This window comes from Oncorhynchus tshawytscha, unplaced genomic scaffold (assembly GCF_018296145.1).
Source record: "Oncorhynchus tshawytscha isolate Ot180627B unplaced genomic scaffold, Otsh_v2.0 Un_contig_1312_pilon_pilon, whole genome shotgun sequence".
In the NCBI taxonomy this organism is placed as follows: Eukaryota; Metazoa; Chordata; class Actinopteri; order Salmoniformes; family Salmonidae; genus Oncorhynchus; species Oncorhynchus tshawytscha.
In genome coordinates, this window is record NW_024609628.1 from 61,910 (window position 1) to 78,382 (window position 16,473).

Here is a 16,473-nt window from a genome sequence, read left to right on the forward strand (position 1 = left end):
TTACCCTGGTTTTAATGTCTATGATTATTATTCACTATCATTATTACCCTGGTTTTAATGTCTATGATTATTACACACAATTATTACCCTGGTTTTAATGTCTATGATTATTATACACACCATTATTATTACCCTGGTTTTACCCTGGATTATTATAATATTATCTATGATTATTATACACCATTATTATTACCCTGGTTATAATGTCTATGATTATTACACACAATTATTACCCTGGTTATAATGTCTATGATTATTACACACCATTATTACCCTGGTTTTAATGTCTATGACTATTATACACACCATCATTATTACCCTGGTTTTAATGTCTATGATTATTATTCACTATCATTATTACCCTGGTTTTAATGTCTATGATTATTACACACAATTATTACCCTGGTTTTAATGCCTATGATTATTATACACACCATTATTATTACCCTGGTTTTAATGTCTATGATTATTATACACCATTATTACCCTGGTTTTAATGTCTATGATTATTACACACAATTATTACCCTGGTTTTAATGTCTATGATTATTACACACCATTATTACCCTGGTTATAATGTCTATGATTATTACACACAATTATTACCCTGGTTATAATGTCTATGATTATTACACACCATTATTACCCTGGTTTTAATGTCTATGACTATTATACACCATTATTATTACCCTGGTTATAATGTCTATGATTATTACACACACCATTATTACCCTGGTTTTAATGTCTATGATTATTACACACAATTATTACCCTGGTTTTAATGTCTATGATTATTACACACAATTATTACCCTGGTTATAATGTCTATGATTATTACACACAATTATTATTACCCTGGTTTTAATGTCTATGATTATTATACACCATTATTACCCTGGTTTTAATGCCTATGATTATTATACACCATTATTACCCTGGTTTTAATGTTTATGATTATTACACACCATTATTATTACCCTGGTTTTAATGTCTATGATTTTTACCTCAAGGGTGCCCTATTGGGCATTGAAGCAGTAACGGCCCCTCTATCTACTTTTGTTGACTTTTTTATTAGACCACTCGCAGAACAGCTCCCCTCCTTTGTTAAGGACATCAGCAGTATGATCTCTATCATTGAATCTCTTGAGCCTCTCCCTGAGAATACCTTGTTAGTTACTTTTGATGTTGAGTCATTATACATTTTCTTCTGCAACGTGACCCTTGTGAACTACCTTCCAGTCCCTGCATTATAACTTTGGCTGAAATTGTACTCACACAGAACTACTTCATGTTTCTACATGATTTCTTTATCCAGACAAAGGGCACTGCTATGGGATCCCCCATGGCTCCTAACTATGCTCATGTGTATGTGGTTTACATGGAGAAACAGTCTATTTTCAATCCTCTCAAAAATGTTTCTTGCCTATCATTATTTGGAAACGGTGTGTTGATGATATTTTTGTGATGCAAAACAGCTCCAGGCGTTCCATGCTTTTCTTAACTCCTGTTCTGAACATTTGAGATTTACTATGTAATCTGACACACGTCAACTCAGGTTCCTTGATCTTCTGATCTTGTGTGAAGATAATGTTCTATACACTGATCTTTACAGGAAGCCTACTGATCGGAACAGTTTGTTGAGGGCTGATAGTTGACACCCACTTCCCTTGAAAAACAGTTTGCCCTACAGCCAATTCTGTCCAATCAAAAGAATTTGCAAAAAACAATCCGATTCCGACAGAAATATGTCTGAGACGCAAAGAAAGTTCAAGGAGAGGGGCTACAAGACTGATCAGATTAATATATATATATAATAGTTTGCCCTACAGACTGATCAGATTAATATATATATATATAATAGTTTGCCCTACAGACTGATCAGATTAATATATATATATATATAATAGTTTGCCCTACAGACTGATCAGATTAATATTGCCATTGGGAAAATTCAAAACAAAACGAGACATGACCTTGTTCAAGTCTCGCAAAAAGACGCATTCTTGCGTTCTAACTACCCGCTATTCAAAGTGCTCTGAACAAATGACACAAACATTGGCACATTTTAAAATCCGATGATAGTCTCGGTAATGTGTTTTCGGACCTTCCCTTGGTCGTATTCTCGCGGTGCAGAAATCTCAGAGATCAATTGGTACACTCTGATTTACCACCCCAAGATATGCCTGAACAACGTGTAACGGTGGGTGAGTGCGTCAAAAGCAGAGAGCAAAGTAAACGGGAAAAAACGCTCTGTCCTTAACAAAGTACCAGGTCCAAACATGGGTGAATGCCCTAAAACACAGGTGCAAAAACACCACTATTATTACCCTGGTTTTAATGTATATGATTATATACACAATTATAACCCTCGTTCCATTGGAAATGAATGTACTTCTGGTGAACCAAAATGTAAAACACTGTCGGTGTGATCGAGGCGTAACCGGCTACAAAAAAGTCCAATCTGACTAAAGCTGGATACCTTCTAGCCACGACACATGAGGCGGGGTTATAGTGTTTCTAGGTTCTCTCTCTATTATTTACTGACCCACTAACCGGACACTCCGCCCTCGAGTCCCCGGTGAGGACAGCTTCCGTTACAGAGTTCACAGCTCGAGTTACAGACAGACACGCTAGATCTCTCCGCGATACAGGATAATTAGCGGTTATTAACTATCGTTATTATTAACCGTTCATTTTGTATTTGGGACTTTGTCTATAAAAGGACAAGACACTTTGGAAGAAACTCCGCAGAGTTTTGTCTTAAAGCAGCTTCAACTGTCAACAGTTTTCTGGAGGAACTAAACGGGATCTAGGAAGTGCCTCGCTTCCAGTGAAATAGAACCGAGAGAAAAGTTTTTAACCGCAGACAGACGAGACTTTTTTTGAAACGAGTCTCGTCATCAGAATAGTTGAACAAGTCACCCACGTCCATCTGGATTAAAGCTGCTGCTGTTTGAAAAGATCCTCTGACTCACACGAACACACATCCCCGGTGCTCCACCGGAACGGGGCTGAAGCGGTCATGTGTGACGGGCGTGGCGGGGTGGGGAAGTTTGTCCCGGTTTACCTGTGTCTGCGTGTTTGTTCATGAGATGTGGTTTGAGGCTCCACTGGGAGATGAACCCGTGATAATCTCACAGAGACATTTCACATTCAGCCTGTAACTATTTACTTCTGCTCAATGCTCAACACGAGGAGACGCACTGACTCAATTTGAACGACCGGTAGTTTATATGGTGCTGCTGATTAACTAGTCGGTCTCGGTTTCTGTCGGCTTTGAGGAGAAAAGTCGCCGTTTTATTTATTTTAAACCTTATTCGTGTTTTATGGGATAAATCGTGGGAAGCTGGTGTACACGGATACGAATACAACATGAGCTGAGACAGTTGAACTCTTTTCGGAAAGGTTTGGTAAATCTCCCGGTTCAACCGTGGGATTGTATATTTAATGTTCTTCAGTAATATCTGTTGGGTTATATTATTGATCCGTCAGTGATTATCAGTTAGGTATTGATAAAGCGTAGCGCCATGGCTCTGTCTCAGGTGCAGTGTCTCGATGAGCATCACATCAACTGGCGCGTGACCGAGTCCAAACCCGAGTTCTTCTATAGCGAGGACCAGCGGCTCGCGCTCGAGGCTCTGCTGACCGGGGGGCGAGAGGCCTTTAGCAGCTACATCAGTGAACATGACCTCCGACACTTCCTGTCTGAACCGGAGCTCCTGCGGCTGGCGCGCACCGTGGAGGCCTACCGGCCTGGAAGCGAGCACCTCAAGGCCGAGGCGGGAGCGGGCAGCGCGTCCCCGAAGGAGTATGACGGGGGCAATGGGCCACTGTCATTACAGTACTGGCCCGACCGCTCTGAAGGTTCTATACCCGACCTGGACCTGGGCTGGCCCGACGCCGTGTCATACCGAGGAGTGACACGTGTCAACGTGCACACGCAGCCCCCAGCTGATGGACAAACACACATCAAGGAGGTGGTCCGGAAGACTATATCACAGGCTCAGAAGGTAGACTACACACAGTACAGACTATAGACTATAACAGACTCAGAAGGTAGACTACAGACTACAGACTATAACAGACTCAGAAGGTAGACTACAGACTATAACAGACTTAGAAGGTAGACTACACACAGTACAGACTATAACAGACTCAGAAGGTAGACTACACACAGTACAGACTATAGACTATAACAGACTCAGAAGGTAGACTACAGACTATAGACTATAACAGACTCAGAAGGTAGACTACACACAGTACAGACTATAACAGACTCAGAAGGTAGACTACACACAGTACAGACTACAGACTATAACAGACTCAGAAGGTAGACTTCACACAGTACAGACTATAACAGACTCAGAAGGTAGACTACACACAGTACAGACTATAACAGACTCAGAAGGTAGACTACACACAGTACAGACTACAGACTATAACAGACTCAGAAGGTAGACTACACACAGTACAGACTACAGACTATAACAGACTCAGAAGGTAGACTTCACACAGTACAGACTATAACCGACAGAAGGTAGACTACACACAGTACAGACTACAGACTATAACAGACTCAGAAGGTAGACTACACACAGTACAGACTATAGACTATAACAGACTCAGAAGGTAGACTACACACAGTACAGACTACAGACTATAACAGACTCAGAAGGTAGACTACACACAGTACAGACTACAGACTATAACAGACTCAGAAGGTAGACTGCACACAGTACAGACTACAGACTATAACAGTCTCAGAAGGTAGACTACACACAGTACAGACTACAGACTATAACAGACTCAGAAGGTATGTGGTCAGTGATGTTGACATGAGGACCTGTTAGATGGGTCAGGGTTATAAATACTCTGTGTCTGTTCTCCCAGGTTATAGCAGTAGTAATGTTGACATAAGGACCTGTTAGATGGGTCATGGTTATAACTACTGTGTGTCTGTTCTCCCAGGTAATAGCAGTAGTGATGTTGACATAAGGACCTGTTAGATGGGTCAGGGTTATAACTACTCTGTGTCTGTTCTCCCAGGTAATAGCAGTAGTAATGTTGACATAAGGACCTGTTAGATGGGTCATGGTTATAACTACTGTGTGTCTGTTCTCCCAGGTAATAGCAGTAGTGATGTTGACATAAGGACCTGTTAGATGGGTCAGGGTTATAACTACTGTGTGTCTGTTCTCCAGGTTATAGCAGTAGTAATGGATCAGTTTAGTGATGTTGACATCTATAAGGACCTGTTAGATGGGTTAGGGTTATAACTACTGTGTGTCTGTTCTCCAGGTTATAGCAGTAGTAATGGATCAGTTTAGTGACGTTGACATCTATAAGGACCTGTTAGATGGGTCAGGGTTATAACTACTGTGTGTCTGTTCTCCAGGTTATAGCAGTAGTAATGGATCAGTTTAGTGATGTTGACATCTATAAGGACCTGTTAGATGGGTCAGGGTTATAACTACTGTGTGTCTGTTCTCCAGGTTATAGCAGTAGTAATGGATCAGTTTAGTGATGTTGACATCTATAAGGACCTGTTAGATGGGTTAGGGTTATAACTACTGTGTGTCTGTTCTCCAGGTTATAGCAGTAGTAATGGATCAGTTTAGTGATGTTGACATGAGGACCTGTTAGATGGGTTAGGGTTATAACTACTGTGTGTCTGTTCTCCAGGTTATAGCAGTAGTAATGGATCAGTTTAGTGATGTTGACATCTACAAGGACCTGTTAGATGGGTCAGGGTTATAACTACTGTGTGTCTGTTCTCCAGGTTATAGCAGTAGTAATGGATCAGTTTAGTGATGTTGACATCTATAAGGACCTGTTAGATGGGTTAGGGTTATAACTACTCTGTGTCTGTTCTCCAGGTTATAGCAGTAGTAATGGATCAGTTTAGTGATGTTGACATCTATAAGGACCTGTTAGATGCGGCCTATAAGAGAAGAGTTCCTGTCTACATCGTCATCGACACATCTGCTGTCTCCTGCTTCCTGGACATGTGTTGTAGAGCCAACATGCACCAGGGACACCTCAAGGTAACACACACACACACACACACACACACACACACACACACACACACACACACACAGGGTTTCAGATACTTGTAAAATAATTGCAATACTTTATCTGTACGTGTTTGAGCTTGCCTGGCTTAAAGGTAGACTTTGTGAAATGATGTTGAGCAGCACCGGAGATATTAAGATGAGCGAGATGCAACACTGTGCTCTCACACGGTCACACACATTATTTGCTTCTCTCTCCCCTGTTCTCTTACTGTCTTCTCTGTTCTCTTCTCTCTCCCCCCCCCTTCTCTCTCTCTCTGCTGTTCTCTCTCTCTCTCCCTCCCCCTTCTCTCTCTCTCTCCGCTGTTCTCTTCTCTCTCCCTCCCCCTTCTCTCTCTCTCCACTGTTCTCTTCTCTCTCCCTCCCCCTTCTCTCTCTCCCCCTTTCTCTCTCTCTCTCCGCTGTTCTCTTCTCTCCTCCCCCTTCTCTCTCTCTCCCCCTTCTCTCTCTCTCTGCTGTTCTCTTTCTCTCCCTCCCCTTCTCTCTCCCTCCCCCTTCTCTCTCTCTCGCTGTTCTCTTTCTCTCCCTCCCCCTTCTCTCTCTCCGCTGTTCTCTTCTCTCTCCCTCCCCCTTCTCTCTCTCCGCTGTTCTCTCTCCCTCCCCTTCTCTCTCTCCGCTATTCTCTTCTCTCTCCCTCCCCTTCTCTCTCTCCGCTGTTCTCTTCTCTCTCCCTCCCCTTCTCTCTCCCTCCCCCTTCTCTCTCTCTCCACTGTTCTCTTCTCTCTCCCTCCCCCTTCTCTCTCCCTCCCCCTTCTCTCTCTCTGCTGTTCTCTTCTCTCTCCCTCCCCCTTCTCTCTCTCCACTGTTCTCTTCTCCCCCTCACCATTTTCTCCCACCCCCACGCCTTCCCCTCCATCTCTAGTTTTACTGCACTGGGGACATTTTCCTTTGGTACAGAAATATTACCCACAAGGCATTGCCCCGCCCAATGCCACACCCTTATTAAAGAGACTAACTCTGCACACACACACACACACACACACACACACACACACACACACACACACACACACACACACCAGACCTGGGTTTCAGATACTTGTAAAATAATTTCAATACTTTATCTGTACGTGTTTGAGCTTGCCTGGCTTAAAGGTAGACTTTGTGAAATGATGTTGAGCAGCACCGGAGATATTAAGATGAGTGAGATGCAACACTGCGCTCTCACACGGTCACACACAGTACTTAATCACGTCCACGGTTTCGCTTCACGCTGTTCACAGTGTGGTAGTCAGGGCAAGAAAAGAGCCTAGAGAGTTGAGCCTCTACTTCAACGCTCTTAGTTGTTGTGGAAGTTGACCCACTATGCCATTTACTTTCTGTATTTACATCATCTCTCTGAGTCAACCTTTAATAAACACAAACTGCCAACCCTGCTGGGTCTGTCTGGTTGTAGTCCTGACCAACTGTCTTGTCTCTGTCTGTCTGTCTGGTTGTAGTCCTGACATACTGTCTTTACTCTGTCTGGTTGTAGTCCTGACCGACTGTCTTGTCTCTGTCTGTCTGTGTCTGTCTATCTGTCTGGTTGCAGTCCTGACAGACTGTCTTGTCTCTGTCTGTCTGTCTGGTTGTAGTCCTGACAGACTGTCTTGTCTCTGTCTGTCTGTCTGGTTGCAGTCCTGACAGACTGTCTTGTCTCTGTCTGTCTGTCTGGTTGTAGTCCTGACAGACTGTCTTGTCTCTGTCTGTCTATCTGTCTGGTTGTAGTCCTGACAGACTGTCTTGTCTCTGTCTATCTGTCTGGTTGTAGTCCTGACAGACTGTCTTGTCTATGTCTGTCTGTCTGGTTGTAGTCCTGACCGACTGTCTTGTCTCTGTCTGTCTGTCTGGTTGTAGTCCTGAATGACTGTCTTGTCTCTGTCTGTCTGTCTGTCTGTCTGTCTGTCTGTCTGGTTGTAGTCCTGACCGACTGTCTTGTCTCTGTCTGTCTGTCTGGTTGTAGTCCTGACAGACTGTCTTGTCTCTGTCTGTCTGTCTGGTTGTAGTCCTGACCGACTGTCTTGTCTCTGTCTGTCTGTCTGGTTGTAGTCCTGACCGACTGTCTGTCTGTGTCTGTCTGTCTGTCTGGTTGTAGTCCTGACCGACTGTCTTGTCTCTGTCTGTCTGTGTCTGTCTGTTTGGTTGCAGTCCTGACAGACTGTCTTGTCTCTGTCTGTCTGTCTGATTGTAGTCCTGACCGACTGTCTTGTCTCTGTCTGTCTGTCTGGTTGTAGTCCTGACCGACTGTCTTGTCTCTGTCTGTCTGTCTGGTTGTAGTCCTGACCGACTGTCTTGTTTCCTTCTGTCTGTCTGTCTGGTTGTAGTCCTGACCGACTGTCTTGTTTCCTTTTGTCTGTCTGGTTGTAGTCCTGACCGACTGTCTTGTTTCCTTCTGTCTGTCTGATTGTAGTCCTGACCGACTGTCTTGTTTCCTTCTGTCTGTCTGATTGTAGTCCTGACCGACTGTCTTGTCTCTGTCTGTCTGTCTGGTTGTAGTCCTGACCGACTGTCTTGTTTCCTTCTGTCTGTCTGATTGTAGTCCTGACCGACTGTCTTGTTTCCTTCTGTCTGTCTGATTGTAGTCCTGACCGACTGTCTTGTTTCTGTCTGTCTGTCTGGTTGTAGTCCTGACCGACTGTCTTGTTTCCTTCTGTCTGTCTGTTTGTAGTCCTGACCGACTGTCTTGTTTCCTTTTGTCTGTCTGGTTGTAGTCCTGACCGACTGTCTTGTTTCCTTCTGTCTGTCTGATTGTAGTCCTGACCGACTGTCTTGTCTTGTGTCTGTCTGTCTGGTTGTAGTCCTGACCGACTGTCTTGTTTCCTTCTGTCTGTCTGATTGTAGTCCTGACCGACTGTGTTGTTTCTGTCTGTCTGTCTGGTTGTAGTCCTGACCGACTGTCTTGTCTTGCTTCTGTCTGTCTGATTGTAGTCCTGACCGACTGTCTTGTTTCCTTCTGTCTGTCTGGTTGTAGTCCTGACCGACTGTCTTGTTTCCTTCTGTCTGTCTGATTGTAGTCCTGACCGACTGTCTTGTTTCCTTCTGTCTGTCTGATTGTAGTCCTGACCGACTGTCTTGTTTCCTTCTGTCTCTCCTTTCCCTTTTCTCTGTTCCTTTGAGCTGTTTGTTTGTCCGTCTGGTCTGTCTGTCTGTTATCTCTCTGTCTGTCTGTTATCTCTCTGTCTGTCTATATAATGTGGAGAATAGAGGAACTAGTTCTGCAGTTTGACTGTCTGTTATCTCTCTGTCTGTCTGCTATCTCTGTCTGTCTGTATTCTGTGGAGAATAGAGGAACTAGTTCTGCAGTTTGACTGTCTGTTATCTCTCTGTCTGTCTGCTATCTCTGTCTGTCTGTATTCTGTGGAGAATAGAGGAACTAGTTCTGCAGTTTGTCTGTCTGTTATCTCTCTCTGTCTGTATGTATTCTGTGGAGAATAGAGGAACTAGTTCTGCAGTTTGTCTGTCTGCTATCTCTCTCTGTCTGTATGTATTCTGTGGAGAATAGAGGAACTAGTTCTGCAGTTTGTCTGTCTGTTATCTCTCTCTGTCTGTATGTATTCTGTGGAGAATAGAGGAACTCGTTCTGCAGCTTAACTCTTGGAGTTGTTAGGTGTTTTAGTTTCAGAAGCTTCCAGAAGAACATTCAGCACATTCCATACTGCTGCTGCAGTCAATTAGACACACGCACGCACACACAAACACAATTAAATCAACCACATAGACTACACTCTAAAGACAGTACATTGGGAAAGTATTCAGACCCCTTGACTTTTAACACATTTTGTTTTACGTTACAGCCTTATTCTACACACAATACCCCATAATGACATCACAATACCCCATAATGACATCACAATACCCCATAATGACATCACAATACCCAATAATTAGATTGATGAGGAAACATATTTGTTTAATCCATGTTAGAAAGGCTGTAATGTAACAGAATGTGGAAACATGGAAGGAGTCTGAATTCTTAACGAATGTACTGACCACCTCCCACCTCCTAAATGATCAGAGCTTCTCTCTCTCCGCTGTTCTCTCTCCCTCCCCCTTCTCTCTCTCCGCTGTTCTCTCTCCCTCCCCCTTCTCTCTCTCCGCTGTTCTCTCTCCCTCCCCCTTCTCTCTCTCCCTGTTCTCTCTCCCCCCTTCTCTCTCTCCGCTGTTCTCTCTCCCTCCCCCTTCTCTCTCTCCCCTCTCCCTCCCCTTCTCTCTCTCCACGCTCTCTCTCCCTCCCCCTTCTCTCTCTCCTGTTCTCCTCCTCCCCCTCTCTCTCCTCTGTTCTCTCTCCCTCTCCCCTTCTCTCTCTCCGCTGTTCCTCTCCCTCCCCTTCTCTTCTCTCTCTCTCCTCTGTTCCCTCTCCCTCCCCTTCTCTCTCTCCTCTCTCTCTCCTCCCCCTCTCTCTCTCTCCTCTGTTCTCTTCTCTCTCCCTCCCCCTTCTCTCTCTCCTCTGTTCTCTCTCTCCTCTCTTCTCTCTCTCCTCCCTCCCCCTTCTCTCTCTCTCCTCTGTTCTCTTCTCTCTCCCTCCCCCCTCTCTCCTCCGCTGTTTTCTCTCTCTCCCCTTCTCTCTCTCCGCTCTCTCTCCCTCCCCCTTCTCTCTCTCCCCCTTCCCCTCTCTCCGCTGTTCCTCTCCCTCCCCTCTCTCTCTCTCCCTGTTCCCTCTCTCCCCCTTCTCTCTCTCCCTGTTCCTCTCCCTCCCCTTCTCTCTCCGCTGTTCCCTCTCCCTTCTTCTCTCTCTCCTCTGTTCCCTCCCTCCCCCTTCTCTCTCTCCCTGTTCCCTCTCCCTCCCCCTTCTCTCTCCCTGTTCCCTCCCTCCCCTTCTCTCTCTCTGTTCCCTCTCCCTCCCCTTCTCTCTCCGCTGTTCCCTCTCCCTCCCCCTTCTCTCTCTCTGTTCCCTCTCCCTCCCCCTTCTCTCTCTCCGCTGTTCCCTCCCTCTCTCTCTCTCCCCTGTTCCCTCCCCCTTCTCTCTCTCCGCTGTTCTCTCTCCTCTCTCCCTCCCTTCTCTCTCTCCCTGTTTCTCTCCCTCTCTCTCTCTGCTGTTCTCTTCTCTCTCCCTCCCCCCTTCTCTCCCTCCCCCTCTCTCTCTCTTCTCTCTCCTCCCTTCTCTCTCTCCACTGTTCTCTTCTCTCTCCCTCCCCCTTCTCTCTCTCCACCCCTTCTCTCTCTCCACTGTTCTCTTCTCTCTCCCTCCCCTTCTCTCTCCCTCCCCTTCTCTCTCCCTCCCCCCCCCTCCTCTCTCTCTCTCTCCCCCTTCTCTCTCTCTGCTGTTCTCTTCTCTCTCCCTCCCCCTTCTCTCTCTCCACTGTTCTCTTCTCCCCCTCCCCATTTTCTCCCACCCCCACGCCTATCCCTCCATCTCTAGTTTTACTGCACTGGGGACATTTTCCTTTGGTAAAGCAATATTACCCAAGAGGCATTGCTCCTCCTAACGCCACACCCTTATTAGAGAGACTAACACCACACACACACACCAGACTTAAGTTTCAGAATACTGCAGGTTTATTTTTTAAAGGTTTTGTGTCGTCGTATTAAATAATGTTTTATATATATATATGTTTTGATATAGTAATTATTTTCTCCCCAGTGTCATGTAATATGTAATACTTTGTAATTATCTGGTTTTCAGTGGAACTGCAGGGTGGCTGTTAACTGTGTTCTGCAACAGGTTATAATAACACGGATTCGTGTGTGTGTGTGTGTGTGTGTGTGTGTGTGTGTGTGTGTGTGTGTGTGTGTGTGTGTGTGTGTCTCTGTGTGTGTGTGTGTGTGTGTGTGTGTGTACATGCGTGTTAAATGGTCCGAGGTTCTGTCAGTCAGAGATACATGCTGTGACAGAGCTGTGTGTTCTCTGTCCTCTAGAACCTGACCGTGTCAGTCAGATGATAGTGAAGGGAGACACACTGTGACTGGCTCAGAAGGTCCGAGGTTCTCTCAGTCAGAGATACATGCTGATAGACGGAGACAGAGCTGTGACTGGATCATACAGGTACCCTGACCTCTGACCCTCTCAGTCAGAGATACATGCTGATAGACGGAGACAGAGCTGTGACTGGATCATACAGGTACCCTGACCTCTGACCCTCTCAGTCAGAGATACATGCTGATAGACGGAGACAGAGCTGTGACTGGATCAAACAGGTACCCTGACCTCTGACCCTCTCAGTCAGAGATACATGCTGATAGACGGAGACAGAGCTGTGACTGGATCATACAGGTACCCTGACCTCTGACCCTCTCAGTCAGAGATACATGCTGATAGACGGAGACAGAGCTGACTGGATCATACAGGTACCCTGACCTCTGACCCTCTCAGTCAGAGATACATGCTGATAGACAGAGACGTGACTGGATCAAACAGGTACCCTGACCTCTGACCCTCTCAGTCAGAGATACATGCTGATAGACGGAGACAGAGCTGACTGGATCATACAGGTACCCTGACCTCTGACCCTCTCAGTCAGAGATACCTGATAGACGGAGACAGAGCTGACCCTCTCAGTCAGAGATACATGCTGGTAGACAGAGACAGAGCTGTGACTACAGGACCCTGACCTCTGACCCTCTCAGTCAGAGATGCAGGTAGACCCTGACCCTGACCCCTGACCCTCTCAGTCAGAGATGCATGCTGGTAGACAGAGCCATGACTGGATCATACAGGTACCCTGACCCCTGACCCTGTATGTTCTCTCTCCTCAGCTTCACGTGGTCGGCGTCTCGTCTGGACCGGAACCTGATCACGGTTCTGAGCGGTCAGGCAGTTGAGACGTTCGACAAACAGTTCCGTGACCTCTACATGACCTCTAGGGGTGTGTCCCTCGCCAAGGTTCCGCTGGAGGAGGAGCCTATCCCTGACCTCACCCCCATCGCCACCCCCGCCCCGGTCTCCGCAGCCGTTGCTAGGAAACTAATCAACCCTAAATATGCCCTAGTTACGTCACAGGCTAAAGCTAACAATGCTAGCCCAGCTAGCTCTGCTAACGACTCTAGCAACAAGAACTCCACTACCCAAAATCCACTGGGACGGGTTCTAAAGCCTGCCAGAGAGCCAGTGGAGGCCCCGCCCCTCCACCCAGGACTAGCCAATCTGGAGAAGGCGTACCTGATCCCATACCTGCCCACCTGGCCGGAGCCAGACCCCCCCCGCGACGTGATTGGCTTCATCAACGTGAGAGACGCGTCCCGCCCCCAACAGGTTTGTTACTCTCTACTGTTCCCCTTTCCCCTAACCCTTTCTCCTCACCCTCTCTCCTCACCCTAACCCTTTCTCCTCACCCTAACCCTTTCTCTTCCCCTAACCCTCTCTCCTCACCCTAACCCTCTCTCCTCACCCTCACCCTCTCTCACCCTCACCCTCTCTCCTCACCCTCACCCTCCCTCCTCTCCTAACCCTCTCTCCTCACCCTAACCCTTTCTCCTCTCCTAACCCTTTCTCCTAACCCTCTCTCCTCACCCTCACCCTCTCTCCTCACCCTAACCCCTCTCTCCTCACCCTAACCCTCTCTCCTCACCCTAACCCTAACCCTCTCTCCTCACCCTCTCTCCTCACCCTAACCCTTTCTCCTCACCCTAACCCTCTCTCCTCACCCTAACCCTCTCTCTCACCCTAACCCTCTCTCCTCACCCTAACCCTCTCTCTCTCACCCTCTCTCCTCACCCTAACCCTCTCTCCTCACCCTAACCCTCTCTCCTCACCCTAACCCCTCTCCTCTCACCCTCACCCTCTCTCCTCACCCTCACCCTCACCCTCTCTCCTCACCCTAACCCTCTCTCCTCACCCTAACCCTCTCTCCTCACCCTAACCCTCTCTCCTCACCCTCCCTACCCCTCTCCTCACCCTAACCCTCTCTCCTCACCCTAACCCCTCTCTCCTCACCCTAACCCTCTCTCCTCACCCTAACCCTCTCTCCTCACCCTAACCCTCTCTCCTCACCCTCACCCTCTCTCCTCACCCTAACCCTCTCACCCTAACCCTCTCCCCTCACCCTAACCCTCTCCTCACCCTAACCCTCTCTCCTCACCCTAACCCTCTCTCCTCACCCTAACCCTCTCTCCTCACCCTAACCCTCTCTCCTCACCCTCACCCTCTCTCCTCACCCTAACCCTCTCTCCTCACCCTAACCCTCTCTCCTCACCCTAACCCTCTCTCCTCACCCTCACCCTCTCTCCTCACCCTCACCCTCTCTCCTCACCCTAACCCTCTCTCCTCACCCTTTCTCTAACACATGTAACATGTGTAGGACCTGACTGATAATGTTTCTGACTGTTAACAGGTCCACCTCCAGAGAAGTCAACAGTTTGAGACCAGCCAGGCCATCAGGTTCAGCTCTCCCTTCAGCCTACCTGAGAAACCTCTACCTGAGACTGCTACTCTACGGAATACACAGCACGACAAACACACGCCTGATACACAGAACCCTGATACACAGAACCCTGATACGCCTGATACACAGAACCCTGATACGCCTGATACACAGAACCCTGATACACAGAACCCTGATACACCTGATACACAGAACCCTGATACGCCTGATACACAGAACCCTGATACACAGAACCCTGATACGCCTGATACACAGAACCCTAATACACCTGATACATAAACCCCTCCGCCCCTCCAGTCCCTAAACCTCGCACCCTGCAGCTCCTCATTAGCCCTGCCCATTCTCACCAGTCTGGCCAACCACAGGTCAGCCTGGTCCCCAGGACTGAAAGCCAATCAGGGACACCACCTGCCTCCATCAGCCAATCGGAAACACTGATGGATACCAAGTCCCGCCATGGGCAGAGAGACGAGAAAGAGGAGGAGGAGGAGTGGCTCGAGGAGGAGGAGTGGCTGGAGGAGGGGCTAGAGGGGAGGCGGGGCAGCAGTAGTCATGACGATAATGGCAGCACCACGGCGCTATGTGACCAGACAGCCAATAACACGTCGTCTGACGACTTATACTACGAGTGCAACGAATCAGACCCCACAGAATCCTCGCCGGTGGCCAATGGGTTAACAGCAGAGTTGGGCCGGGTTGGCGAGGGTCATCGTCATGGAAATGGAGTCAATGTGATGGCGAGGTTCTCCCAGAGCATGCTGGACTTTCGGCCTCACAGCCAATCAGACGACAGGGGAGTTCTAATGAGCCAATCACAGGACCGAAGGGGTCAACAGACACGCCCTCAGCCACACAGACACATCGGACAGGTGAGACACCGTGGGTTAATAACCCTCACTAGGAGAGGACCAGATTAGACCTAGGGGTCAACAGACACATCAGACAGGTGGAGACACCGTGGGTTAATAACCCTCACTAGCAGAGGACCAGATTAGAGTCACAGACATCAGACCACCGTGGGTTAATAACCCTCACTAGACCAGATTAGACCTAGGGGTCAACAGACACATCAGACAGGTGGAGACAATGGGTAGGAGAGGACCAGAGACAGCAGAGACACATGGGTTGGGTTAATAACCCTCACTAGGAGAGGACCAGATTAGAGGGGTCACAGACACATAAGACAGGTTGGGTTAATAACCCTAGGAGAGACCAATTAGACCTAGGGAGTTCAGACACATAAGACAGGTGAGACAGTTAATAATCACAGGACCAGATTAGACCTAGGGGGACACATCAGACAGGTGGAGACACGTGGGTTAATAACCCTCACTCAGCCACAACAGACACATAAGACAGGTGAGACACCGTGGGTTAATAACCCTCACTAGGAGAGGACCAGATTAGACCTAGGGGTCAACAGACACATAAAACAGGTGAGACACCGTGGGTTAATAACCCTCACTAGGAGAGGACCAGATTAGACCTAGGGGTCAACAGACACATCAGACAGGTGGAGACACCGTGGGTTAATAACCCTCACTAGGAGAGGACCAGATTAGACCTAGGGGTCAACAAGGTTAGGGTTAGGACACATGTCCGGGCCATGCAGCCAGAGAGTTGATACAGTGCATTTGGAATGTATTCAGACCCCTAGTCATTTTGTTACGTTAAAGACTTATTCTATAATGTATTACATTGATTTTTTTACCTCAACAATCTACACACAATACCCCATAATGACAAAGAAAAAGTAGTTTTTTTTTCCGACATTTTTGCAAATTTATTTAAAGAAAATTGAAATATCACGTAAGTATTCAGACCCTTTAACCTACCAGCTTGGCACACCTGTATCTGGTTTCTCCTACTCTGTCAGCTTGGCACACCTGTATCTGGTTTCTCCTACTCTGTCAGCTTGGCACACCTGTATCTGGTTTCTCCTACTCTGTCAGCTTGGCACACCTGTATCTGGTTTCTCCTACTCTGTCAGCTTGGCACACCTGTATCTGGTTTCTCCTACTCTGTCAGCTTGGCACACCTGTATCTGGTTTCTCCTACTCTGTCAGCTTGGCACACCTGTATCTGGTTTCTCCTACTCTGTC

At 47.3% G+C, this 16,473-nt stretch overlaps 3 protein-coding genes across 7 annotated transcripts in view; 2 read left to right on the forward strand and 1 right to left on the reverse strand.

Annotated features, from left to right (window-relative positions):
* Window positions 1-16,473, reverse strand: part of LOC121845324 (sodium/glucose cotransporter 5-like) — a gene marked incomplete at its 5' end in the record, with an annotated part of 55,828 nt that overhangs the window by 3,864 nt on the left and 35,491 nt on the right. The window lies entirely within an intron of this gene.
* LOC121845321 (protein FAM83G-like) lies at window positions 2,548-6,368 on the forward strand. Of its 3 annotated transcripts, none has more exons than XM_042316457.1 (2): window positions 2,548-4,010; window positions 5,877-6,368. In XM_042316457.1, the coding sequence occupies exons 1-2, from the start codon at window positions 3,528-3,530 to the stop codon at window positions 6,117-6,119; spliced, it is 726 nt and encodes a 241-aa protein (XP_042172391.1). In that variant the 5' UTR covers window positions 2,548-3,527; the 3' UTR covers window positions 6,120-6,368. The 3 variants fall into 3 exon arrangements, with proteins under 3 accessions (XP_042172391.1, XP_042172393.1, XP_042172392.1); XM_042316459.1 differs by lacking the exon at window positions 5,877-6,368 and adding an exon at window positions 4,891-4,932 and having other exon boundaries at window positions 2,549-4,010; XM_042316458.1 differs by lacking the exon at window positions 5,877-6,368 and adding an exon at window positions 5,202-5,291 and having other exon boundaries at window positions 2,550-4,010.
* On the forward strand, window positions 11,965-14,650 carry LOC121845320 (protein FAM83G-like). 3 transcript variants are annotated; one of them, XM_042316455.1, is made up of 3 exons: window positions 11,965-12,036; window positions 12,747-13,242; window positions 14,321-14,650. In XM_042316455.1, exons 1-3 carry the CDS (start codon window positions 11,996-11,998, stop codon window positions 14,648-14,650), a joined length of 867 nt encoding a protein of 288 aa, XP_042172389.1. In that variant the 5' UTR covers window positions 11,965-11,995. The 3 variants fall into 3 exon arrangements, with proteins under 3 accessions (XP_042172389.1, XP_042172388.1, XP_042172390.1); XM_042316454.1 differs by lacking the exon at window positions 11,965-12,036 and adding an exon at window positions 12,202-12,264; XM_042316456.1 differs by lacking the exon at window positions 11,965-12,036 and adding an exon at window positions 12,465-12,482.

Bases quoted from the DNA above. Each gene is read 5' to 3' on its own strand.
- LOC121845321 (XM_042316457.1), top strand. From the start codon at position 3,528: ATGGCTCTGTCTCAGGTGCAGTGTCTCGATGAGCATCACATCAACTGG. The intron at 4,011-5,876 runs GTAGACTACACA...TCTGTTCTCCAG, and splicing joins CTATATCACAGGCTCAGAAG to GTTATAGCAGTAGTAATGGA.
- LOC121845320 (XM_042316455.1), top strand. From the start codon at position 11,996: ATGCTGATAGACGGAGACAGAGCTGTGACTGGATCATACAG. The intron at 12,037-12,746 runs GTACCCTGACCT...CTCTCTCCTCAG, and splicing joins GCTGTGACTGGATCATACAG to CTTCACGTGGTCGGCGTCTC. The intron at 13,243-14,320 runs GTTTGTTACTCT...GACTGTTAACAG, and splicing joins ACGCGTCCCGCCCCCAACAG to GTCCACCTCCAGAGAAGTCA.